At 41.3% G+C, this 26,991-nt stretch overlaps 1 protein-coding gene across 5 annotated transcripts in view; it reads left to right on the top strand.

Annotated features, from left to right (window-relative positions):
* The window catches only part of LOC136866508 (proline-rich protein 5), a 290,564-nt gene extending 264,041 nt beyond the window's left edge, over positions 1-26,523 (top strand). For all 5 annotated transcript variants that reach the window (XM_067143547.2, XM_067143545.2, XM_067143544.2 and 2 more), the window contains exons 3-6: positions 3,977-4,240; positions 20,414-20,566; positions 22,749-22,917; positions 25,798-26,523. In XM_067143547.2, coding sequence (XP_066999648.2) covers positions 3,977-4,240; positions 20,414-20,566; positions 22,749-22,917; positions 25,798-25,943 — 732 coding nt within the window. In that variant the 3' untranslated portion in view covers positions 25,944-26,523. The remainder of the gene's footprint in view (positions 1-3,976; positions 4,241-20,413; positions 20,567-22,748; positions 22,918-25,797) is intronic.
* Positions 26,524-26,991: the final 468 nt, after the last annotated feature.

The following is a 26,991-nucleotide window of genomic DNA, read 5'->3' as shown; positions in this document are numbered from 1 at the left end:
GTCTCTGTTTTTTCCCCAACTTTCATCCCTTTCGAACCACTCCTTCTTGGTGTTGCATTTGCTCTGTCAGTCAGTGTATAAAACCAAACCAAACCAAACTCCATGGCACAACAGCCCCGAAGGGCCATGGCTTACCAAGTGACAGCTCCTCAACCCAAAGGCCTGTAGAATACGAGGTGTCGTGTGGTCAGCACGACGGATCCTCTCAGCCGTTATTCTTGGTTCTCTTAAACCGGGGCCACCATCTCACCGTCAGATAGCTCCTCAATTGTAATCACGTTGGCTGAGTGGACCTCGAACCAGCCCTCGGGTCCAGGTAAAACTCCCTGTCCTGACCGAGAATCGAAACCGGGGCCTCCGGGTAAGAGGCAGGCAGACACGTTATCCCTACAACTAGTGATGGGGTAATCGAATAGAAAATAATCACTCATTCGGTTATTTCATTTTATTCCATTATTCGATTATATTCTCATAAGATGGTTTGCGACACTGGACCGACCCTAACAGTTTGAAAAAAAACTATAAATCAGTACCTTTTTTATTTTTTTTATTAATTATTACATACAGCCTATGAAGGGCCATTTTACACTAATAATAATAAAGTTTTAATACGTATAAAGGATAACAAAGGTATAAACAGCAATATTAAGTAATAACTATAAATTAACAATTTTAACAGTAACAATGTAACAATAATGACAACGGTAACTGGCAAGTGTCGGTTACTGAAATTATTAATAAGTTGTTCCCTTAGTGTATTCGCTTTTATGCCGAGTAATCCAGGGTAGTCTAGTCTAGTGATCAGTCAGGTACAAAAGTACATTCGAGAAAGGTACCAACCCAGTATTTGTTTTAACTGAGATCAGTGGCAACAATATATCAGATAGTTATCAAAATTCTGACGAATTGGGATCAAATAATTGAGCTTCGGCCAACCAGTCAAATATTTTATATTCGTATCAATAGTAATGTAATCCAAAATAGACTTCCAGCTTATTTAGGTCGTGTTCGGTACATATAATTGAGCGTCCTTGGCTTAGGCGGCAGCACGCCGGCCTCTCACAGCTGGGTCCCATGGTTCAAATCCCGGTCACTCCATGCAAGATTTATACTGGACAAAGCGGAGGCGAACAGGTTCTTTTTCCGGGGTACTCCGGTTTTCTCTACCATCTTTCATTCCAGAAACACTCTCCAATATCATTTCCACCATCAGTCATTAATCATTGGCCCAGTGGAGTGCGACAGGCTTCGGCAGTCGGCACAGTTCCTATCCTAGCCGCTCGATGGGGCTTCATTAGTTCCACTGGTGACCCGGTCGCATGTCTGGACACAGGCTTTGGATTTTATATATTATATAAATAATGTTTAGTTGAATCTCCGTGGCTCAGGCGGCACTGCGCCGGCCTCTCACTGCTGGATTCGGTGGTTCAAATCCCGGTCACTCCATGTGAGATTTGTGCTGGACAAAGCGGAGGTGGGACAGGTTTTTCTCTGGGAACTCCGGTTTTCCTTATCATCCTTCATTCCAGCAGCATTCTCCAGTATAATTTCATGTCATCTGCCAGCCATTAATCATTGTCTCAGAGGAGTGCGACAGGCTTCGGCAGCCGGCACAGTTCCTATCCACGCCCCTAGATGGGGACTTGATTAATTCCATTTCTGACTCGGTCAAATGGCTCGAAACATGCTGTGGATTTTTATTTTCAATATATATAGCACAAACTGAAGATATGTTGACTATTGAATAAAAGTAACCAACCATACACCAGTGCGATCCGAACCCAAGTCGAACGCTCTACCGATTGAGCTATTGTTGCCTAGGTCATATTTGCTCTGTTGGTAAGGATCTATACCTAACATTTCTTGTTCTTCTTCTTGGCCTTTTCCCGTTTACTCGGAACTTTGAATGGATTTAGCTTAGTTCTACGACCGGATGCCCTTCCTGGCACAGTGCTGGGAGGTTTGTCGTGTGATGCATTGTATGTGTCTAGAGATGCGTATCAAGACGAACACAAACCCCTAGCCAGAGGAATTAACTAGATGCGATTAAAATCTCCGTCCCAGCCAGGAATCGAACCTTGGACCCTCTCAACCGAAGGCCTGTACACTGAGAATTTATCCGAAGCGGTCGCCTAAAATAACTGTTCACTTATAATGTAATTTGTTTAACAAAATATAAAAACCCGTACCGCAATAGCCCTTCAGAACCTCGACCTAGCAAAACCTTCAGCGTACCGAGCTCGATAGCTGCAGTCGCTTAAGTGCGGCCAGTATCCAGTATTCGGGAGATAGTAGGTTCGAACCCCACTGTCGGCAGCCCTGAAAATGGATTTCTGTGGTTTCCCATTTTCACACCAGGCAAATGCTGGGGCTGTACCTTAATTAAGGCCACGGCCGCTTCCTTCACACTCCTGGCCCTTTCCTGTCCCATCGTCGCCGTAAGAACTATCTGTCTCGATGCGACGTAAAACAACGAGCAAAAAAAAAAAAAAAACTTCAGCTACTTGAGTGTTACGTCATAAGCGTGACAGCATCCTCAGCTATATTTATTAATTTAATTGACCGAGTCCACTGCCTCTCGTAGCGTGCAAATCTTCAGTTGTCCACCGAGGCTAAATAAACTCCGTTCCAGCACTCAGTTCAGAACTAAAATCCTTGAACAAACAGAGAATAGATGCTGGACCTCCGGAAAAGAGGGAAGCTTGTTACTCCTACACAATGAGGCTTTTTTACTAACTTCTTTACTAATTATTGCTGAAGGTCTTCAATGAAACTTGTGGTTCATGGCGGACGATCAGATATTGCATATAAATTTTGCGTTATTTGTTTTACGTTGCACCGAGATAGATAGACATTATGGTGACGATGGGATAGCAAAGGTTAGGAGTGGGAAGGAAGTGACCATGGCCTTAATGAAGGCACAGTCCCACCATTTACCTGGTGTAAAAATGGGAAACCACGGAAAACCCTATTCAGGGCAACCTCCAGTGGAATACGAACCCACTATTTCCCGAATGTTAAACTGACAGCTACGCGACTCTAACCACACAGCCACTTGCTCTGTATACTGCAAATCATTTGAAGTCGCAAAATTATAAATTAGACTTACTTTAACTTTGAATTTCCAAAAAACATCTTTGTATTCGTTAAATCTAACAGCGACTGTTAACTTACCATTTAGCAGTGAGAGAGAGCACGTTTTCGCTTCACTGTCAACACAGTTATACTTTTAATTCCATGACTTTTATTTTCATTTTCACATATTGGTCACATTGTTTTTAAAAATACTTTCTGTATGATATAGATAGTGGCCATTTTAACATAGCATTTCTGATATAGTAATGTGACCACCTCTGTACTGTTTGAGACACGGAGCAGACCGCTGTCTGCAGATGATGAACAGTTAGACATATTGTTATTAGTACACCCTACGTCATTTGAATTTGAATTAACATTTCTTCTCAAGCAGAATCTATTGGAATCTTTGCAGTCGGATTTTAGACTCAGGTATAGTGAATTAACGGCCCTTCTTAATGTCACAGAAATCATTAGAAGTGCTATGAATAACAGGAAGGAACAATATCTCTAATCGATTTCAGTCGAGCATATGACATACTAATTTCGAAGCTGAAAAACCTCAATGGCAAATGTCACGATGTAGTTTTCCAGTTCTTATCTCAGAAATACGTATCAGAGAGTAAGTTTGGGCAATAGTTCATCTTCCTGGAGTGATGCCAAGTATGGAGTTCTTCAAGGTTCTATGCTGGGCCCATTATTATTTTCTATCTTTATCAATGTCATTTGTAAGTCACTAACAACTTAAAATTAAGTCCTACTTACTTTAATTGTATCGTTTTCATGTACTTGTTAATCTTGATTTAGTGTTGGAGAAGGCTTTATACCCTTAACTACGTCAGCAAAACAAAGAAAAAAGTAAATAAATTAACATGTGAATCTCTTGTGGTTTGTGTTACAGACAAACCAGAGAAACGGTATTCCAACATTCAACCGGGGACACCTCCAGGTGTTGCATGACGATGTGCACGTTCTGCAGCGTTCTCAGGCTGGTACCTTCATCTTCGAGTACTACCAGAAGAACCTCCTGCCCAGCACTATGGAGCTGCTGCTGGACCGTATACTGGTGGGGGAAGATGACGTCGTAGTTAACCTCTCAGCGACATGGACGCACTTTTACTGCCATATACTGCCAGCGTTGGAGGCCATCTTCGTACAAGTCAAGGTAACAATAAACATTCCTGTAAAATAATACAGTAGCTATTCTTTAGGTGTGAAAGAAATGAACAAACTCAACATCTTTTAAAGTGGTTTTAATTAATACTCTACAGTAGAAATGGGCGAAGTGACACTGCTGACTGTTTCAAAACATTCGATACTGCGCAGCGAATTGCTTCGAAGCAGTGTATCGACACACGGCGCACTTCCGTCTAAGACTGTAAGAGAAACATTGTCCCTCCCTATACTCAGTACCTGGACAGTGGATTGCGATGGCACAGTGAAGCAGTGTTCTGCTATTTGTTTTACGTTGCACCGACACAGATAGGCCTTATGGCGACGATAGGACAGGAAAGGCCTAGGAATGGGAAGGAAGCGGCCGTGGCCTTAAGTAAGGTACAGCCCCAGCATTTTCTTGGTGTGAAAATAGGAAATCACGGAAGACCATCTTCAGGGCTGCCGACAGTGGGATTCGAATCTTCTATCTCACAGCTGCGCGGCCCCAAACCGCACGGTCAACTCGCTCGGTCAAGCAGTGTTTCGAGATGGCGTGGTTCTTCACTAAGCGCTTACAGTTATAATAAAAGGAACCAGTTTTACCGTTTAAAGTACACTAAGAGAGTAGCCGGACTGTGTGGCTCAGACGGTTGAGGCGCTGGCCTTCTGACCCCAACGTGGCAGGTTCGATCCTGGTTCAGTCCGGTGGTATTTGAAGGTGCTCAAATACGTCACCCTCGTGTCGGTAGATTTACTGGCACGTAAAAGAACTTCTGCGGGACTAAATTCCGGCACATCGGCGTCTCTGAAAACCTTTAAAAGAGTAGTTAGTGGGTAGTAAAGCCAGTAACATTATTATTACACTAAGAGAGTAAGTAATGTGAATAACTGTAAAATGATTAATGATATTTAAGAAGATTTCAAAATAGATAGTATATGTACAATAACACACTTAATCTAATCCGGTTTAAAAATCTAAAATTGATGATTACAAACATAATTTCTGAAACTTTTGCACTTGACAAACAGGAGCATCTTTCTGTTATAGTATGCCCATGCTTTGAGAGCAATAATGTCCTTTTTCTGTGTAAAGCAAAGACATTACATTCTGGAGTACATTGTTCTTTTAGTAACTTGACTGGTGGTTCGGAATATGAAGCGCCTGTTAACGAGTGTCGGATCAAATTCAGGGCAATGTCACGCGGAGTGATTCCATTGTGAGGATAAACGAAGCACCATCATTGCTTCTCTGTTTCAAACTACCGATGTAGCTCACATGTACGGAACGACTGTTCTTTCTGTTCTCGCGACACGACACACGAAGCAGTCTCACTGCTTCGAAACAGCGAAGCGTTGCTGTCTCGAAACATCGAGACAACAGTTTGCGCCGACTCAGTGTTTCGAAGCATACAGACACTAGCCAACTCTACTCTGCATACCCAATACCAGGCGAAATGAAAAAAAAAATGTATTAGTTCATTTTTTTTAACACACAATGGTTTAAATAATTTAGAGTTGGCGCTTAAAGAATGCCTGCCTATTATATCAGACGTCAACACGTAATTGCTCTAGGGAGCAGGCGCTACTTGCTGGGCTCGGGACGGCTTGCTGCCGCGTGAGAAGAGAGCAGCGGACAGGCGGGTTGCATACTGTTCAGTAATAACACGAAGATGTTAGCATTATGAACAACAAACACAGTAATAATAATTTGGACCATGGATCATGCGGAACGAATAGGGCGAAGATTATAGAGTTTAAAAGGGCAAGAAAATTGTTCATTGACGAAGGAAAAACAAAACAGTGTGCAATATATCCTGAATAAATAAATGCTCCTCTCCTTTTCAATGTTTACATGGAGCAGGCGAGAAAGGATGTCAAAGAGGAATTTGGGAAAGGAATCAATATCCAGGGAGAGGACATCAAAACTCAGAGATATGCCGATGATATTGTTATTCTGTCTGAGTTTGCAGATCTCGAGAAATTGCTGAATGGTATGGACACAGTCTTGGAGAAGAAGTACAAGATGAAAATAAACTAATCCTAAAACAAAGGTACTGGAGTGCAGTCAAATGAAATCAGGTGATACAGGAAATATGAGATTAGGAAATGAAGTGTAGCAGAATAACCAATGATGGCGGAAGTAAGGAGGACTAGCACAAGCATGGAAGGCCTTTCTTAAAAAAAGAAATGTTCTCACTTCGAGTGAGTGTGGCATTGTATGGAAGTGAAACATGGACGATTACTAGCACATAAAGAAAAAAGAGAATAGAAGGTTTTGAAACGTGATGTTAAAAAGGATGCAGATGATGAGATGGGTAGATCGAATCACAAATAAAGAGATACTGAATCGAATTCGTGAGAAGAGAAGGATTTGGCAAATTTAACTTCGAGGGAAGTGTAGACGGTGAAAACGGAACGGGTATACCAAAGTATGACAAGCAGATTAGAGTAGATGTAGGATGTAGTAGTTACGTAGAAATTAAAATATACCACAAGATAGGGTGGCATGGATGGCTGCATCAAATCACTCTATGGACTGATGACGCAAACAACAACACGATTAAGTAACTAGAGGTTGGGACACGTGCATTTAATTAAAGAAAATACAATTTATGGGATTTGTACACATCCTTTTCACTTGCTTTAAACAAATTTAAATAGAATACATGTATAACTGAAACATATCAAAGGTGTACTGCTCCTCCATGGGACCACTAGTCTCGTCTAGATAGTATTATGTTAATGTTTCGTACCATCCTTCGCCTACTGGCAACGCAAAGCAAATTTTAAATTTTGATCGGTGAGCCTACTTCTGTGTCTACATTTACAAATGTTCGTTAATGAAAATGCCGTTCGCATGAATACGTTGATCTGAATATACCTAAAATATGTGCATTACGTGTGTGCAAACTAGGAAATCTCTCCCGTGAAAAACTAACATATAATTAAGTCAAACTCTTCATGTTTTCAAACTTATCTTTCACTTGAGTTCGCACTCTAAGTCAATCAGCTCTACCAGCAAATCTGGTCTCATAGTTTGCACATTCACTGAGAAGGGTGTAGCGAACACCTGCAAATGTCGTGGAACCTATTCTGAAACTCGTCGCCTGAAGTGTGAATAAAGTGCATCCCCACTGACCTTCAGTACGTATTATGTCATGCACTTTCCCTCCGTGCTCGCTCAGTTGCACTCGTTCCTCAACAGCCGGGAACGAAGTGGCTCCGAAGTTGTTTTGCTCTGAGTTGACGCCAGCTGTTCTGTACCACAATAAGCTTACAAGTGGAACTTCAGTTATATTACATTACAATTTACCTGAAATTTCGCTGATGTAATCTACGTACCATCTAACAAAAATTAGTTGCAAGGAGAAAATTCAAAACTCTTCGGGATTTCCGATCCTAATGCCATAACATCCCCTTAAATGTCTACCACTTTCTTCTGGTAACTATACTTAAAAAACAATGGTCGTTCAGTTTTTGTATCCACAGGTGTACATGTTATAACTAGGGAGCGAATTTGTGAGCAGCAATACGTTGGATTTCAACGAGCAGAAAGTATCTTCAGTGCCGCACAACGTTCCTGTTTAAAGAGTTGCATAAATATTAGGGGCACTGCCCATTAAGAACCCGAATATTTATGAAACTTGTCCTACTGAACGTACGTGCGAGCTAGAAGACGCCTTCGAATCGTTGAAATGTAACCTATTACTGCACGGAAATCCGTTCCTTGCATAACACTCTGAGGCTGTAGAAAGATAGCCGTCATCATGAATGAGGTAAGCAGATGAAGGATATGCTATGACGCAGGTTCGATTCTCGAATAGAGTGGCTAGAGCATAAAATATTAATTTATGGGTTATGTCAAGTGCATCTTATCAACTGAGATGAAAACCAGTTTTACAGTCTATGTTCTTTATGGGGAGTAAAGTAGACTAGCTAGATTGCATAAGTGCTGTAGTAAATGTAGCCTGACGTTTGAAGAATTAACCACTGGCACGCTTTGGATTATGAGCGACACGTAAACTGCCTGTTCGCACCAAGCCAATGTGAAGTGGTCACGATTATTTTATCTATTTATTAATTTATTTATTTACCCTCCAGGATTGATTTTCCCTCAGACTATGGGAGGGATCCCACATCTACCGCGCCGGGCTGAGTGGCTCAGACGATTGAGGCAGTGGCCTTCTGACCCCAACTTGGCAGGTTCGATCCTGGCTCAGTCCGCTGGTATTTGAAGGTGCTCAAATACGTCAGCCTCGTGTCGGTAGATTTACTGGCACGTAAAATAACTCCTGTGGGACTAAATTCTGGCACCTCAGCGTCTCCGAAAACAGTAAAAGAGTAGTTAGTGGGACGTAAAGTAAATAACATTAGTATTACCACGTCTACCGCATCAAGGGCAGTGCCTTGGAACTTGAGACCTTGGGTTGGGGGATACAACTCGAGATGAGGACCAGTAACTCGCCCAGGCGGCCTCACCTGCTACGCTGAAAAGGGACCTTGTGGGGGGGGGGGGGAGATTGGAAGGGATAGACAAGGAAGAGGGAAGGAAGCGTCCGTGGTCTTAAGTAAGGTACCATCCCGCCATTTGCCTGGAGGAGAAGTGGGAAACCACGGAAAACCACTTCTAGGATGGCTGAGGTGGGAATCGAACCCCTCTCTACCCAGTTGACCTCCCGGGGCTGAGTGGACCCAGTTCCAGTCTTTGTACCACTTTTCAAATTTAGTGGCAGTGCCGGGAATCGAATCCGGCCTCCGTGGGGGGGGGGGTGGGTGCTGTTCACACTAACCACTACACCACAATGCGAACTTCTTTAAAATAATTTACTTGTAAAATTTTTCCGAGGTATCCACATCTAGGTTCACTAATATGCACGTAAAAGCTGCACAATTAAATGTCACAACAGCGTCCTTGACAGTAAGGACGTGCCAGAGAGAGACATTACCACTGCTCTGCATACAAAAGACGTCTGGTTTACCCAAACCCAAGGACATTCCTGTCGCTAGAGCGGTGCTTATGTCAGCTTGCCTATCATGTCAAAAAAAAAAAAAGCGACTTTAACATTTCAGGAAGCGAGCAATATTTCAGATAAGAAGAAATGTTTATATCGCCTGTCACTTAATCAAGTGATATAAGATAAATAAATTGAAATTAATTGTTCTATTATCTACAGCTATTCACCTTTGAGCTCAGGAATTTTGGAGATGTAATGATACACTCCTCAACAAAATGTTCGCGGTATCATCTTAAGACGATGATATGGATCCAATCAACTTTTGATCTTTCAAGGAAGAGTTGATTTGGATATTTAATGATGGAGAGATAGTATCATCTTTCTCTTGGAAAATACTGTGGATTACTGGAATGTAGGAAAATTCTGAACATATAAGGCACCATTCCAATTTATTAAAGAAGTGTTGGGCTAGCTGATGGGCTGGCTAGCCACGATGGTAATTGCGTGCTCGTTTAATCGGAAAAGATGTAGGTTCGATTCCACGTCAAGGAGTCGAAAATTTTAAGAAAGGAGATTTCCACTTCTGGAGCTGCATTTAGCGCTGAGCCTCACTTCTCCTATACAAAAACGAGTGGTAGATTAAGTTCTGGGAATAAAGGCGGCCAGACTTGCAGCTAACTACTCTTATTTTACTAAGTGCTTAAGTTACGTATAGAGGAAGCCTTTACCTGTAACTCCTGCAAGAGTTTTCATGTCCTGTGGGGAGATTGCTTTTGCTGGACTGGTTAGCTCATATGGGAGAGTACTGACTCCAAGACGAAGGGTTCAATCGCGGGTCAAATCATCAACCTCGTGCAGATATATTTACATCTTTTTTAAACTGACACTCAATTTTGACACTGGCGCATTTCTATTTTAGTCCGAGCAAGTTGGCTACGTGGCTTTCATCACGCTGCTGTGACTTTGAATTTGGGTGATAGTGGGTTCAAACCCGACCGCCTGCAGCCCTTAAGGTGGTTTCCCGTAGTTTTCCATTTTCCCACCAGGCAAATGCTGGAGCTGTACCTCAATTGAGGACACCGTCACTTCCTTCCCATCGTCTTCAAAAGTCCTAACTGGGTCTGTACGACGTTAAATCACTAGCATAAAGATATATAAAGATATTTTTTGGTTTCCGACTGAGTAGGAATATCCTCGAACGTAATATGGCAATATTACCAGTCATTGCGCTCGAAGAGCACTGGGTAGTCGACCAGCGCTCCTTCCCCAACCACGGGCCGATGACCTAGATGTTAGACCCCTTTAAACAACAAGCATCATCAAGCAAGCATCCCCTATCACCCTACACTGTCGCATCGAGGAAACCTGGGACAGATGGACGATGTTCGAACTGCGCTGACTAGATACGTACGTACAGTCGTGCGGCTAACAGCTTTTGTGGGTTTGTTGACATCATATTGCTAGGGCTGTTTTTTCATAACAAATATACCGCACATACAAATCGAATGGTACTACTATGTATGGAATGTGCAGGAAAGGAACTTAAGTGTTAAGTAAAGAATAATGTTATTTAGAACCGAAAAAGAAAACGCTCACAAATGTACGTTGAGCCAAACATTGACAGAACTTTACATGCATGTTTATACAAAAGGGGGTATTCTTCTTGCGGAAAGCCGCTGTAAAATTCTTCTAAACTTTGTGATATTAGAAAGCGGTCTTTAAGACAACCATTGCACTGCAGTTCAATCAACTCTAATTTCTGATAATTCTGAAAATCTATTTTCAAACAATTTTTGTAATTGGCGAATTACCTGCAAGTACTCATCAAAGTCTATACCTTCTTTCACTGTTTCAAACAAAGGAAAATTCTCTATGTTCCTTGCACGCAACTGGTTTGCCCATAAAATCTATTTTGTTTTGAACGCTTGATTTTTTTAATCAAATTGCAGATATTGTGCTTTTCGCCCTGAAGCTAAGCGTTCAAAGTATTCAGATGGGCAGTAATGTAACTTAAAAATGCCAAATCCGCCACCCACTTAAGATCACGCAGAAGAACTTCCGGCCGCCCTTCCATGTCACAAAAGGTATCTATTGCATTCCGCAAGCAAAAAACACGATGAAGCACATTCGCTTTGCTCAGCCATCTTACTTCTCCATGGTACGGGATATCCGGATACTCCACTTCGATGTCATCCAAGAACTCTTTGAATTGACGTTACGGAGTCCATGGGAGCGAAGATAATTTACCATTCGCACAATCGTTCCCATTACGTCTTTAAGCTTGGCGACCTTTACACAGATTGCCTCCTGGCGTATCAAGCAATGGATCGCCGCCATTAGGGTACTACCGCTCTCAGCCATTTTTAATTTTACATAGCTGAGGAACCCCGTGGGTAGACCACGTAAAGAAGGAGCTCCATTCGTCGTTACACTCGTCAAATGCTCCAATTTTAATCCCATTCACTCAAAAACATTCTCCACAGCTTGGAAAATATCGAAACTGGTAATGGTGTCTTTGAGACCTACCAAGTCTAGGAAATCCTCGGTGACCCAAAGATCATCATCCACCGCTGAAAATAACGAGCTGAGTTGTGTCCGCAATGTCGGTTGATTCGTCGAGGGCGATGGAAAATAATACAAAATTGTCGGCCTTCTCCATAAATTGCTGTTCCATATCAACGGCCATATCGTCAATTCTGCGAGCCGCCGTTTGAGGTGAAAGAGAGATTTTCTCAAATTTCTCAATTAGCTCCGTAGGACACATACATGCCGTCGCATCCATTAGGCAATCCTTGATTAAATTCCCTTCCGTGAAGGGTTTCCCAGCTTTGGCAATTCGCATCGAACATTTATAGCTTGCTCACTCTCCTCTATCTCCTGTCATACAAAAATACGGCACGTCACAATAGTGTTCTTCAGATAATTAAATTATTCCGTTATTTCCGTTTGTAAAGAAGCATTTTAAAATTAAAACAACAATACTTACAGAATCTGCCTGCTGTCATTTCTTGATGGATGCAGTACTTTTGCATCCATCTCTTGGCACAGGCCAGAGTAAAGTGTAGCTTCCACCGAAGTCCCAGTCAACATCCATGGCTGTGATAATATGGAAGCTGCTGGGGTATGGATAGTGCTGAGTAATGACATTCGGAGCACGGCTAGTGCATCTTAGTGTTATGAAAGGTGCTGCTCATGGGGTCAGTCGTGCTGCAATAGTACTTTCTGACCCAGTGAGGAAAGCAATGTCAAACTACCTCACTCCTCATCTTGCCTAGTACGCCTCATTTTGGTGCTGCCATTGGTTTTTTGGGTTTCCTTATAACCGCATAACCTTTTGTGGTGCTATTTGAGGATCCAACCAGCCTCTGGGCTGATGACCTAACAGACAGACAGACTTACAGAATAGCGCTGCTTGAAATGTTTCAATTCTTCCAACTTGGATTGGTGACTGGCTTCTGTCAAATCACTGTCATCATCCCTGTGGTTGACATTGTAGTGCCGTTCCAAATTGTGTTTTTTTAAACACATTAAATCTTGGTGGCACACTAAATATTTGGCATGTTCTTTATACGCTGTACAGAAAAGTGAAATTTCCCAGTCTTCTTCAAAGGCTGCTGCTTAATCACTCCTTTTTTTGTATGATGTTCACTCATGACAACTGCGAAACTGATTTAGTTGCACGTTGTCAACAAATCGCATTGGACTAGACAATTGACTGATTGACAGACTGCTCACTTCGGCGCGGCGGGCAGACCGCGCGCTCAGCCAGCCAAACTCACCCAACCACTACCTTCCACCAAAGCTCTCCGATTTAGAGCGAGGCCAGAGCGCTAGCGCTCGGGAAGCGCTGTGTTGATGGCCCTGCAATACACTAATTCGAGCCTACTCTATCAACTGGGTACATAAAATTTCACTTTAAACAACTTTCCAGTGACAACATAAAGGATGTTTTCCGCTGACACTGAATGTTGCATAACGTACCTGATAAGCAGTCTTTGCTTGGGCTGACTTTACTAGACATAACAAAAAATGAATTGAAAATAGCTTCCGAAACACCAGATGAAAGGCTATGAAGGCGTTAATAAGGTTATGTCTACTGTACAAGAAGCATTTACGTGGGCAGGAGTACATGAAACCGTGAGGAATCTTCTCCGAACTAGCGACCTATGTCAGATTGTTAAGCACACTTCAGTTATTAGGGAGCATCACCCTTCTAATCTTACCAGTGAAGCCACGAGAAATATATTCGACCAACTTAGTTGTAGTTCTACCCAAAACTCGCCGAGGAAACGAATTTATTGCGGTTATCCTGGATATATTTTCAAAATTTGTGTATCTCCATCCCATACAGAAAGCTAACTCGAAGCAAATAATCCGACGTGTGGGGAAGGTATGTGCTATTACGATGGGTACACCTGACGACTCTTAGGAGAGACACCCGGTATATTTACAATGTACATCTTAAGGTACAATATGTGCAAAAACCAATAAAATTAAGCTCAGAAGGAATGTTTACAAATACAATACCACGTTATTTAACCAAGTCGATGTACCTTATTTTGAGGTACAAAAGACAGGTTCAAGCCATTTCATTGCTCCATTAAGATGTTTAACAAACTTCCATCGGATGTGAAAAAACTACATTTAATATATTCAGAAATAAGCTTACTTAACCCTTACTTATTCATCCTTCTTAGCACAGGAACAGTTTGAAACTAATGAGTTTGTTAGATCTTGAAATAATTTCTTATTCTTAGTTTGTGTATGTATATTTATGGTTTAATTTTGTTTGACATCTCTATTGTATGTATGTAAGCATGAATATATGTATGTATGTATGTATGTATGTATGTATGTATGTATGTATGTATGTATGTATGTATGTATGTATGTATGTATGTATGTATGTATGTATGTATGTATGTATGTATGTATGTATGTATGTATGTATGTATGTATGTATGTATGTATGTATGTATGTATGTATGTATGTATGTATGTATGTATGTATGTATGTATGTATGTATGTATGTATGTATGTATGTATGTATCTCAAACAGAGACGTCCGACCGTACTTGTGGATGACAATATGGATTGGGAATACAAAACAAAACAAATCGAAAGAAAAACGGACGTTCCACAACAACGACTAAAATAACAAACCTAAATAAGTGAAACACAAAGAACGTAGTAAAGTTACAGACATCTAATGAAAATAAAAGTGTGTAGTTAATATAGATAGAGAATCATCAAAAGCATAAGGGATAGATGTTATAAATCTTCAAGTGTGAATACAAGCTTCTTGAGAAAGGAGGTTTTAAAGAGGTTTCTCTGTACACCTCACTCTCTATGTGTACCCAATTACATTGTAGCTCTCTTAAGTGAGGGACACTTGGGAAGTAAACAACATTCTTCTCCTCGTTCACCAGTGACGACTCTATTTTCTATAATCATGAGATCAACGCTCTAATAACGTTGCTAGGTTTCGCCTAGTGGAAGTGTAGATACGTATTATGCTTGGCTGACACAGACGGACTCGACTTCGTGGTTTCCGCCAGGAAATTGAGATATTTTGAAACGAGGTTTGTACGAGAGCCATCCAGAAATTAAGTTCCCTACATTTTTAAAATACAACATGTATGTATGTTTGTTTAGTCCTCAGCCTGAAGGCGGGTTGGATCCTCAACAGCTCCGCTATCAGCTGTCATAGATGGCCTAGGCGTAACTGAAGAGGCGTACTAGGGAAATGAGGAGTGAGGTAGTTTCCCGTTGCTTTCCTCACCGAGACAGAAGTTGCTATTACATATCAGTCTGCCAAGCCCACTGAAATGCATGCACCAACCGACCCTATGAGCAATATTTTCACACCATTCATAGCAGGGACTGGCTGCAGGAGGAATGGCATTACTAGCATCACTCATACCTCAGTCACTTTCATTTTGTCAAAGCCAAGGATAAAGCTGAGACAGATCAATGAAAGTAACAAGATTGCTCTAGCCCATGCCAGAAGACATAGTGCACTGTAAACACTAGGTCCCGCCAGCAAAGGCATAAATACAACAAAGTTACATGAAATACTTTATTGGCAAACGATACAGCAATGTAGGAGCTACTTTTCGATATAATCACCGTCAGAATTAAGACACTTGCCAAATCTTGGGATCAATTTTTTTATACCGGTGTCGTATAAGTATGCCGCCTTGGAATGGAACCAGAGTGTGACATTCGTTTCCAGCTCTTCGTCCGTGTGAAAATGCTGACATGAGGACAGGAATATCTTGAGGTGCAAGAAAAGATGAAAACCACTGGGAGCAAATCAGTACTGTACGGTGGATGATGAATAGAGCTCGGATTTTTAGGTGGTAATATGTTAGAATGCAAAGTAATCTGGTTCGTATGAAATGTCATGCAACCCTTTCTTCCATAATGTAGCAAGGGTAACATAAATTACAGGAGATCTATAGACTGCACCCCTAATGTCTATGCAAATCTCAAATCATAACCGTTGTACAGGGTAGACTATACTTGTTAATCGATTCAATAACTTTGCATTCTAACCTGTGAGTACCTAAAATTCCGGACTCTAATGATGAAACACCCCCAGCCGAATTCCTTCAGAACAGTTGCTGAACGCAGAGCCGTATGTGGGCAAGCATTGCCGTAGATCAACACAAGACCTGCACTGAACATTCCACGCCTAAGTGGCCTACCACTTAGAAACTGTATCACAGACCGGACCTCGCAGGCGGCGCGCGGGAGAAAGAATACGAGCCATTGCTGCTGCGCTACTGACTCCAGAAGGGACTTGTCCGCTCGGTACATGATTGCTACGTCACAGATCTGTCGCGCATGCTCATATTTCCCGGCTAAATACGTTTACATCACAATACACGAAATAAGGAAACTTAATTTCTGGATGCACTTTTGTAGAGGATCATATTCCTGATGTTCATTTAGCCTACACCAGAAATCAAAACCAGATACCTTCCTGGAAAAAAAGGGTTAAATTCTCAGCCAAGGTTACTTACTGTAAATGTTTCCAGGGAGCCCTCATAATCTCGTTGGAGAAATATTTGACCTTAGCTTTATTTCACTATTCACTAAGGATACTAGAGCTCCTGTTGATCGTTCCTGTTTAATCAAATCCACCTCCTCTCGCATCTCATCGTCTGACTGCGTAACACGAGTGTAATTTTATAGATGACTCTTCTATACGCCTCATGAAAAAAAGCTTGGAATGAATGGCTGACTGTCTTTCTGTATTCAAAGAGACTGCGTGTGCTTCATTCAAATGCAGAGAGGAAAATTGAAGGGCAAATAACTCGTGAACCTTACAGGGTGTTTATATTCTTCCTCTCCTACGATGTGAAAAGCGTTTTTGAACAAGTAGCTGGAGCATTATCGAACTTTAAGCCTTTGAAATCTGAATAGATGGCTACAGCATGTATAACGGCTAAGAGAAACATCATGAATTAATTGATAAAAGGAACGACAAACAGAAAATGCACAATCGATACAATAACAACATTGAAATTGGTCATTCTGCGATGGATGAAGGGATTATGTTCCGAACGGTTTAGCTTACAAACTGATAGTTCACAAACAATTTACAAACGTTTGACCGGTGTTGCTAGCGCACTACTGCTGCTAGAACAGCTCATGCAATTAGTGTTGTGCAAAGTCTTCCCACGTAACACATAAATTCCCCATGAAGGTAATATAAAATACGTCAATAAAGTACGTAGACAAATGGAAACAGAGAATATTGTTATTGTGAAAAGAAAGGTTTTGAATGTTTTCCTTCTGAATTTGTATGAGCTCCTTGATTGATATTTTACTAATTCCCTATTCACACAATATTAACCTATATAAGTTACGCGTGGTCCGCCTCTGTGGTGTAGTGGTTAGTGCGATTAGCTGCTGCCAACCCCAGAGGCACGGGTTCGATTCCCGGCTCTGCTACGAAATTTGAAAAGTGGTACGTGGGCTGGAACGGGGTCCACTCAGCCTCGGGAAATCAACTGAGTAGAGATGGGTTCGATTCCCTCATCAGCCATCCTCTAAGTGAGTTTCCGTGGTTTCCCACTTCTCCTCCAGGCATATGCCGGGATGGTACCTAACTTAAGGCCACGGCTGCTTCCTTCCCTCTCCATTGTCTATCCCTTCCAGTCTTCTCATCCCCTCACAAGGCCCATGTTCAGCATAGCAGGTGAGGCCGCCTGGGCGAGGCACTGGTCCTCCTACCCAGTTGTATCAAACGACCCAAAGTCTCAAGCTCCAGGGGTGGGATCCCTCGCTGAGTCCGAGGGAAAACCAACCCTGGAGGTTAAACGGACTAAGAAAATGAGAAAGAAAGAAGAAAGTTACGCGTGTCATTGTCAGTTGTTAAACATTTAATGTGTACAACAGAATTTCGGAAAAAATATAATAATTACAAAACATTATCCAGAGATATTTAGTGTTGGATTCAAAGTGAGCTATTTTGAAAGAAATTAGTCGATTGTTCTCTTCAATAATCCCCTTTTGACGTACCGCCAGTGGCATTTCCTCAACTGGTGGACCAACATCCAAGTGAAGGAGCTCCCCACCCGAAGCCGATTGTAAGAAATGAAATGACTGACGTACTGTATTGAGGTAATGGCCGCAATTTTTATATAAAATTTCTTCCGTGTAGTAAGTACTGATGAAGAAAAGTAACTAGCCTGTCTGGGTTCCATTTTTTGTTACAATTTGCTTCCTACGTCGCACCGACACAGATAGGTCTTATGGCGACGATGGGATAGGAAAGGGCTAGGAGTGGGAAGGAAGCGCCCATGGACATAATAAAGGGAGAGCCCCAGCATTTTCCTGGCGTAAAAATGGGAAACCAAAGGAAACCATCTTCCAGGCTGCCGACAGTAGGATTCGAACCCACTAGCCCTCGAGTGCAAGCTGAAAGCTACAGTTACGTGACGCAAATCGCACAGCCATTTGCTCCGTCAAGTTTTCTTACTGACAATTTATTTCTTTTAATTCTAAATAAATGTAGGCATGTTCAGGGCAATGAGTTTCAAATCAACTTCCACCACCTGAGGCAGTGTGTTCCGCGTAAATTTAAAACGTTCTCGATGAACAATTTGCCACTTGACATCGGTGATTTTGGACATATTTTGAAATTTTGAAAAAGCTGCTCTATTCTTTTGAATTAATTTTTTTAATTCTCATACTATTTATTATCAATATGTCGACACATTTTTCGCATTTCTTGGCACTACGATTTCTCAAATATTCGCTTTGTTTCTTGTCAAATACGTGTAGAATGGGTTGCCTATCTGAGGCATTAAAGGCGTACAAGTTGCTTTACGACGCACTGACACAGATAGGTCTTATGGTACGGGAAGAGGGGCTAGGAGCGGAAGGAAGCGGCCGTGGCCTTAATTAAGGTACAGCCCCAGCGTTTGCCTGGTGTGAAATTGGGAAACCACGGAAAACCATCTTCAGGGCTGCCGACAGTGGGGTTCGAACTCACTATCTCCCGAATACTGGACACTGGCCGCACTTAAGCGACTGCAGCTTTCGAGCTCGGTCATTAAAGACGTGTTCCCAGCCTTTCCCCCAGGAAGTTGAAATTGTAACACTCAGATTTCCATTTCTGGAGCTGCACATGGCCCTGAGGTTCACTCAGCCTTCACCAAAAATTAGTACCAGGTTAATTCCTAGGAGCAAAGGCGGCCGGACTTAAAACTAATCACTCTGTAGCGCTTACTGCCGAGGTTACGTAAAGTGAAGGCCTTTACCTTTCGTCACTCCAGGGGGCTTCATGGCCTGTGAGGAGACGACATTACATTTTTATGTATACCTGTAGACATTGAATGGCTCCTTGGCTGAATGTTCAGCGTACTGGTCTTCGGTTGAAAGGGCTTCGAGTTCGATTCCTGGTCGGGCCGCGGTTTAGAACTACATATGATCAATTCCTTTGCTTCGGGGACTAGGTGTTTGTGTTCGCCTTAATGCACTTCTCTTCACCTTCACACACCACACTACTAACCATCACAGTAGAGAATACATTCCTCCACTAAAGATTAAAATCAGGAAGAGCATCCGGCCGTAAAACTGGACAAATTCCGAACGCAATAACTAGGTAAAATGCCAGAAAAAATAAAATATACGCTAAGAAATCACAAATCAAACGAAACCTCACATGTTCCATTATGTCGGAATCCAGAGGTATACTAACAATTGTTAGTCGTGCGGCACGGCGATTTCAGTACCTGAATATGGAAGTACTATTACGTCATCAATGACGTCATACCTAAGTCGACACTTATTGCTAAATAAATGTGTCCTTTCTGTTTAAAATGAGTCACTGAACACTGTCGTCTCACGTGTTACATATAATTTATTTAGTTGTTGATGATGACGATGATTCTTTGAAAGAACCTAACGCCTAGGCCATCGGCTCTACTTTCACGATTTGATAACGCTCACCGGCCCATAAAAAGAAATCTTAATCTTCGATTAACTTAAAAATTCGTATTGTCTTCTTCAACATCTGAAAACTGTTACACGATTTATACTTTTATTTTATCAAAATAGGCACATAAGTTAGCACATTATCAGCAGAGACGCATGAATATTTTGGTGATTTGTATACCCCAGATTTTTAGCCAGTAAGAGGTTAGAATGCAAACTGGTTTGTTTATCAGGAAGTACCGTCTGGCCCGCTGCTGCGTAATGTAGCGAATGTAACATAAATTCTAGGGGTTCTGATGGGCCATACCCCTAATGTTTACGCAAAGCTCATAGCGTAACCACTGTGCAGGCTAGCATATGCATGTTATTCGCTTCAGTAAGTTTGCGTTCTAACCTATTACTGCCTCAAAACTCGTTGGCTGAACGGTCAGCATACTAGCCTTCGGTTCAGAGGGTCTCGGGTTCGATTCCCGGCCGGGTCAGGGATTTTAACCTTAATTGGTTAATTCCTACGGCACGAGGGCTGGGTGTATGTATTGTCTTCATCATCATTTCATCCTCATCATGACGCGCAGGTCGCCTACGGGGGTCAAATAGAAAGACCTGCACATGGCGACCCGAACCCGTCCTGGGATATCCCGGCACTAAAAGCCATACGACATTTCATTTCAACTGCCTCAAATTCCGAACTCTAGTGATTTGTAAAGCATAATGTACCCTGTGATGCCGAAATCTATTGATATTAACAATAACAAATTTTCTAACTTGCCTACAGAATCATAAGATGACCATTCGTCAGGCAACGCTTCTGGCGTTTCGTGATCACGTGCTCCTGAAATTGGAGAAGACGCTGAACCCATTGTTGTCCGAGTTACGAGAAGAAGGCGCCATTCCCCCGCCCATCAAACAGATGCTTCTAGTGTTACAGGTAAGATAAAGAGTCTTTATTCCCTCTTCTTCTTTCTTACTACGTGACATCTATTGCTCAGCAATACAGTCCAAGATGGTGACTTTCCTTGTTCAGGAAAATATAAAGCCATTGTTCGTTCAGAACTTAAACATTGTTACGTCTTTCAAGACAACGGCTTGACACATATTCAACGAAGTGGTCTTTGTATATTGGAGTGTTATAAATGGTCAGCATCACGTCTGACCTGTACTTTTCTATGGAGTTTAAGGATGGGCGCTAAAAATGGCTACAGCGAAGAAGATTGACGCCTTTGAACAGTGGACTTAACAGAGAATGCTTAAAATACCATGTCTAGCAAGAGGAACGAAAATTTTGAAACATTTAAATAAAAGAGAAAGACTGCAAACCTGAGACATATCTTATGGGTAGTTTATGGAAGGGGAGATAGAAGGATAAAAGAGGAAGAGGATGATGAGAAATATCGTGGCTACATGAATTAAAGTAAAGTGCAGGGCTATCTACTGCTGAGAGTCTGTTATGTACAACCAATCGTACATTAATTCAAAATTGCCGTCACCTTCATGCATTAATAGATATGAAAAAGACGACGCCCACCTTCTCTGTCATATACCTTGGCATTCACGATCATAAACGGCAATATGCTGCTTCTTACTCTACTGAGCTCGTTAGAACTTGGACTTTTTTCATTGTGCCTACTCTTTTCTTTTATTACGATTTGCTTTAAGTCGCAACCGACACAGATAGATCTTATGGCTCTTTATTTATTTACTCGAGTCAGAAGAATACAATAGACCTTTCATGTTTTCGTTTTTACATTACAATTTAGTAACAATGAAACAGGAGGAATTTATACACATATATACCAAAATGGTATTAAATAGTCGGTTACGTGAATGATGTTGATCCACGAAATATCACTGTAATATTTGTCACAAATGGAAGATAGTAATTGCTTTTACTCAAATAAAGTCCCAAATAAAGTCTTAACTGTTAGCATCCTGAACGTTTTTTATCACTGCAAAAGAGATTTATTCAATATTTTTAAAATGTAGTACAATACAATTTGTAGTATCCATCCCAAATTTCAGGTACAACTCACTAAGGAACTATTAAATATACTGAGCTAAAATTAAACATTATATCTATGTGTACTGTCATCTGAAAAGTAAAGTGTCTGAAAATAAAAATTAAGTATAATTTTTGTTCAAACCGAAATCTATTATCATACACCAACCACCAGGCATGATTCTGAAATTCTACTTCCTGAAGTACAGCCATTATCTATAAAAGTTTACATGAAATTTGGGATGCATACTAAAAATGAAATTGTACTCCATTTAAAAAATAGAGAATAACACCATTTTCTAGTAACATTGAAAATTTTTAGGATGGTAACAGTTAAGAAGAAGTACAAATTTACCTGTTCTGAGAGTTTTTAAGTTCTCAGAAAGAAAGAGAATAGAAGCTTTTGAAATGTGGTGTTACAGAAGAATTCTGAAGGTGAGATGGATAGATCGAATCACGAATGAAGAGATACTGAATCGAATTGGTGAGAGGAGATCGATTTGGCTAAATTTGACGAGAAGAAGAAATAGAATGATAGGACACATCTTAAGACACCCAGGACTTGTTCAGTTGGTTTTTGAAGGAAGTGTAGGTGGTAAGAACGGTAGGGGTAGACCAAGGTATGAATATGACAAGCAGATTAGAGCAGATGTAGGATGCAATAGTTACGTAGAAATGAAAAGGTTAGCACAGGATAGGGTGGCATGGAGAGCTGCATCAAACCAGTCTATGGACTGATGACTCAAACAACAACATTTAAAAAATGGAGTAAGATATTCTAGTTCAAATCTAATCTATTTTATGTCACTTTCCCCAATAATGTCGTCCACCTCCCCTTAACGGAGTTTATTGTGAGAGTAATTCTGGGACATGGCATGGGCCAGCCGGTACTAAGAAACGAGTGCAGTTTGATAGAGGAAGCATAAGAAGTGCCTCCTCTGTTCAGACAGAGGTTATGGTTAGCATTTGCATTTGAGGTGAACAACTTCACTGAATAACCCTTTATATGTTACTTTTATGTAATGTATCATACGCTAAATAAATAACTTCTGGTGAGTACTGTAGTAGATATTTTACAACTCTAAATGAAACAGTATTGTTCTACTTGTTTCAGGGTGTGTGTGAATGCTACCCACCCAGTGATGAGAAGCTGAGGTTAGAAGGCCTTGTTGCAAGAGTGGTGTCACCTTATCTGGGCTACCGAGGGCTGTATGAAGGTGGATATCCTGAACCGATACTTCCCTCCAAGGAACTGGAAGTAGCCCACCTGCGGAGACCGAGCAGTAAGTTCACTTTCTGGCATACAGTATCAGCTTTCTTCCTTGACTTACCTGTCCATAAGAACCTAATGTAGGAGGAGTTCCCACAAAAAAAAAAAAAAAAAAAAAAAAATGTAAAAACGTAAAAGTACCGTACAAGGAATGTCGTATATAAGAAAATAATTCAATTTATATTTACCCCATTGACCGTCTTCGTCTTGACGGGTTTCAGCTAGACATTATTATTATTATTATTATTATTATTATTATTATTATTATTATTATTATTATTATTATTATTATTATTATTATTATTATTATTATAAGTTGCTCTACGTCGCAACGACACAGATAGGTCTTATGGCGACGATGAGATAGGAAAGGGCTACGAGTGGAAAGGAAGCGGCCGTGGCCTTAATTAAGATATAGCCCCAGCATTTGCCTGGTGTTAAAATGAAAAACCACGGAAAACTATCCTCAGAGCTGCCAAAAGTGGAGTTCGAACCTCCTATCTCCCGAAATCAAGCTCACACCTGCGCGCCCATAACCACACGGCCAACCCAGTCGGTATTATTAGTAATTAATCAGAAAGTTCGAAATGACATTACATTTATCTTAGATCATGCAACTGAGTATGTGCACAGGATGAAGCCTATCCAGAATGAACAACATAGTGGTCGTAGCCTGTTCTGAAATGTTCATTTTTGATGTTAAGGGTTGTGAAAAATATGCTGTCCGCCTCCGTGGTGTACTGGTTAGTGTGATTAACTGCCACCCCCAGAGGCCCGGGTTCGATTCCCGGCTCTGCCACGAAATTTGAAAAGTGGTATGAGGGCTGGAACGGGGTCCACTCAGCCTCGGTAGGTCAACTGAGTAGAGGGGATTCGATTCCCTCCTCAGCCATCCTGGAAGTAGTTTTCCGTGGTTTCCCACTTCTCCTCCAGGAAAATGCTGGGATGGTACCTACTGTAACTTAAGGCCACGGCCGCTTCATTCCCTCTTACTTGCCTATCCCTTCCAAACTTCCCATCCCCCCACAAGGCCCCTGTTCAGCATAGCAGGTGAGGCCGCCTGGGCGAGGTACTGGTCATCCTCCCCAGTTGTATCCCCCGACTCAGAGTCTGAAGCTCCAGGACACTGCCCTTGAGGCGGTAGAGGTGGGATCCTTCGCTGAGTCCGAGGGAAAAACCGACCCTGGAAGGTAAACAGATTACGAAAAATATGCTGTTTTACTTTCCTACGGTAGTTTGTATATGTTGCGCTTATTCGAGGGATTTGTCACACAAATTACACAAAAATTCATTTGTTCGAGCACATAACAGATTCATCAGTAGCTATGTCCGCCTCCGTAGCGTAACGGTCAGTGGAATTAACTGCCGTCGTCGGGCACCCGGGTTCGATTCCTGCTACTGCAAAAAATTTAAGAATGGCAGGAGGGCTGGTATGTGATTAAATTGGTACATGCCAGCTCACCTCCATTAGAGGTGTGCCTGAAAAGGGCTGCATCACATCGGGATGTGGACACGAGTTTACTTTTTATCGGTAGCTCTGAAAATTGTTCCTGGCTTTGAACCCTTTTAAAAAATTATGTCCGCAAATTGCAGATATGATACATTATACATCTAAGGTAAAGAGGCATCTAACAATACACCTCTCTCAATTTACCATTTGTAAGAATGTTCCCTTCTTCCGGCAGTTTCTTCAATTAATATTGTACTTTGAATGTATATGTCTGGGTAATCAGCCCATAGACTGGTTTGATACAGCTGTCCATGCCACCCTACATTGTACTAACATTTTCATTTCTACGTAATTACTACATCCTACGTCTATTCTACTCTGTTTGTCATAATTATACCTCGGATTTTTAGGTGGTAATAGGTTAGAATGCAAAGTAATTTGGATTATAAGAAGTGTGATGCAACCCGTTGTACCACAATGTAGGAAGAATAGTATAAATTCAAGGAGTTCTATAGGCTGTACCCCTAATATCTATGCAAATCTCATAGCATAACCGTTGTACAGAGTAGGGTATACTTGTTGCTGACTTAAGTAAGTTTGCATTCTAACCTATCAGTACCTAATAATCCGGACTCTAGTCATAATCATATCTTGGTCCATCCTTGTCGTGTTTACCACCTACACTTCCCTCGAAAACTATCTGAACAAGTCCTGGGTGTCTTAAGATATGCTCCATCTTTCTATCTCTTCTTCTAGTCAAATTTCGCCAAATTGTTCTGTTCATTCATGATTCGATCTACCCATCTCACCTTCAGCATTCTTCTGTAAGACCACATTTCAAAAACTTCTATTCTCTTTCTTTCTGAGCTAGTTATCGTGCATGTTTCACTTCCATACAATGCCACGATCCAAACTATAGTCGTTCAAAAACATCTTTCTAATTCCTATATCAATGTTTGAAGTGAGCAATTGTTTTGTCTTAAGAAATGCCTTCCTTCCTTGTGCTAATCGGTAGGTTATTATATGTCCTCCTTACTTCTGCCATCATTAGTTATTTATACCCATAATATTAAAAGAAGCGTTTTGACAGACAGGGCTGGAGGGAGGAGCATTGCACAGTGTTGTCACATTTCTGCATTCCTTTCTCCTTCCCTTCCCTTCCACCTCACTTGTTCGTTCGTTCAGACCACTGTTTTCTCTTGTACGTAACGCAGAAGTGAATTTTGGCAACTCCAAGCAACACGAGTCGGACAGCAGGCTTATCTCCATGGCAACTGCAGTTGCGTTTCCATGGCAACCATACCCCCCTACTTTCTCTTCTCCACCCAGGCAGACAGTAAACGGACCTCCCTCTAAAAACTGTCAGAACGCATCTTTCAATATTACGACCATACTTTGAATAGGTATTGTATTTCTCTGATTCACATTCTGTCTTCTCTTCAGTTGTAGATCCACGAAGACTCCAGAGGCCTTTAAGTGTGAGCTCCAGTAATCACCTGGAGACCTTAAGTGACCTCTTTGCTCTGTCAGCAGATCGGATGTTCCACCGAAAGACTGTCCACAGGCAACACACGACTACGGTGTGGTGACAGTTGAAGAACATCACCCGCACCTTGTCTTCAGCCAAAGGAAATTACGACGTCAAGAACTCCTTCATCGAAGAAATACTCGAAGGAAAATATTTACGGAAGAACACGTGTTAGTGTCGAGATTCTAGTTAGTGTGAAAGACAACAATTGATAAACTGAAACGTTTGTGTAACGACATTCGATTATTTATTAGGAATGCGATAGATCACGCAGCCACAAGACTGCATTCTCAGAGACATGTGGAAAACAAATCAAGTTATACAGACTGACATTAATTGCACGAAGTGACGTAGTGAACAAACTTTGTGTGTGAAGTACAGATACTTACAAAGTTGGTGAATTGCAGTTTGCTGGTGAATTCTAAACATGGAAATATTTACAAAAATGAACGATAAATAAAGATCGCGTACATCTTCAAAATCACCTTTAACTTCAATTATAAAAAATTGTCTAGGTGATCATTTTTGTATTTCGCCCGTTAGTGTTCTCTATGATTTGGATTCATCATGTGCTCATTCCAGAGTTAATTATTTCCATCAGTTGATATTATGCATAATATATAACAAAAATGCAAAATCCACTTTTACTAACAATCAATGAACCCTATCATGCAATCTATATATAAGGCCACAACCGGTTCCTTCCCCCTTCCCCGTCTAACCCTTATATACTGGTATATATATAACTGGATGTTGGTATGTTTGAAGCTAATAGACTCAAAAACTACTGAACCGATTTCGCTGAAATTTTCACAGTTCTTATTACATCTGAGAGAGATTATGAAGTGGTTTGAACGAAATCTGATTGGTAGTTCGGCACTAAGGGGTGAAAAATAAATTAGGGGAAGATAAGCAAACCGCAAGACAAGTCCGATCAGCGGGTTGCCTACCCAACAGTATGTGGAGATTATGATTTGTTTCTTTAAAACTTCTCTTCGCTTTTATCTGGAAATATTACTGTAGGGAAAGAAACCCCTAGCACGCCTAAAGGAAGGGGTGAAACTTAAAATCCGAAAATGACGATATTAGTGACGAATTTATAGTCCTTG

The sequence above is a fragment of the Anabrus simplex genome, chromosome 3 (genome assembly GCF_040414725.1).
Source record: "Anabrus simplex isolate iqAnaSimp1 chromosome 3, ASM4041472v1, whole genome shotgun sequence".
Classification (NCBI taxonomy): Eukaryota; Metazoa; Arthropoda; class Insecta; order Orthoptera; family Tettigoniidae; genus Anabrus; species Anabrus simplex.
This window is presented reverse-complemented; position numbering and strand designations above follow the sequence as displayed.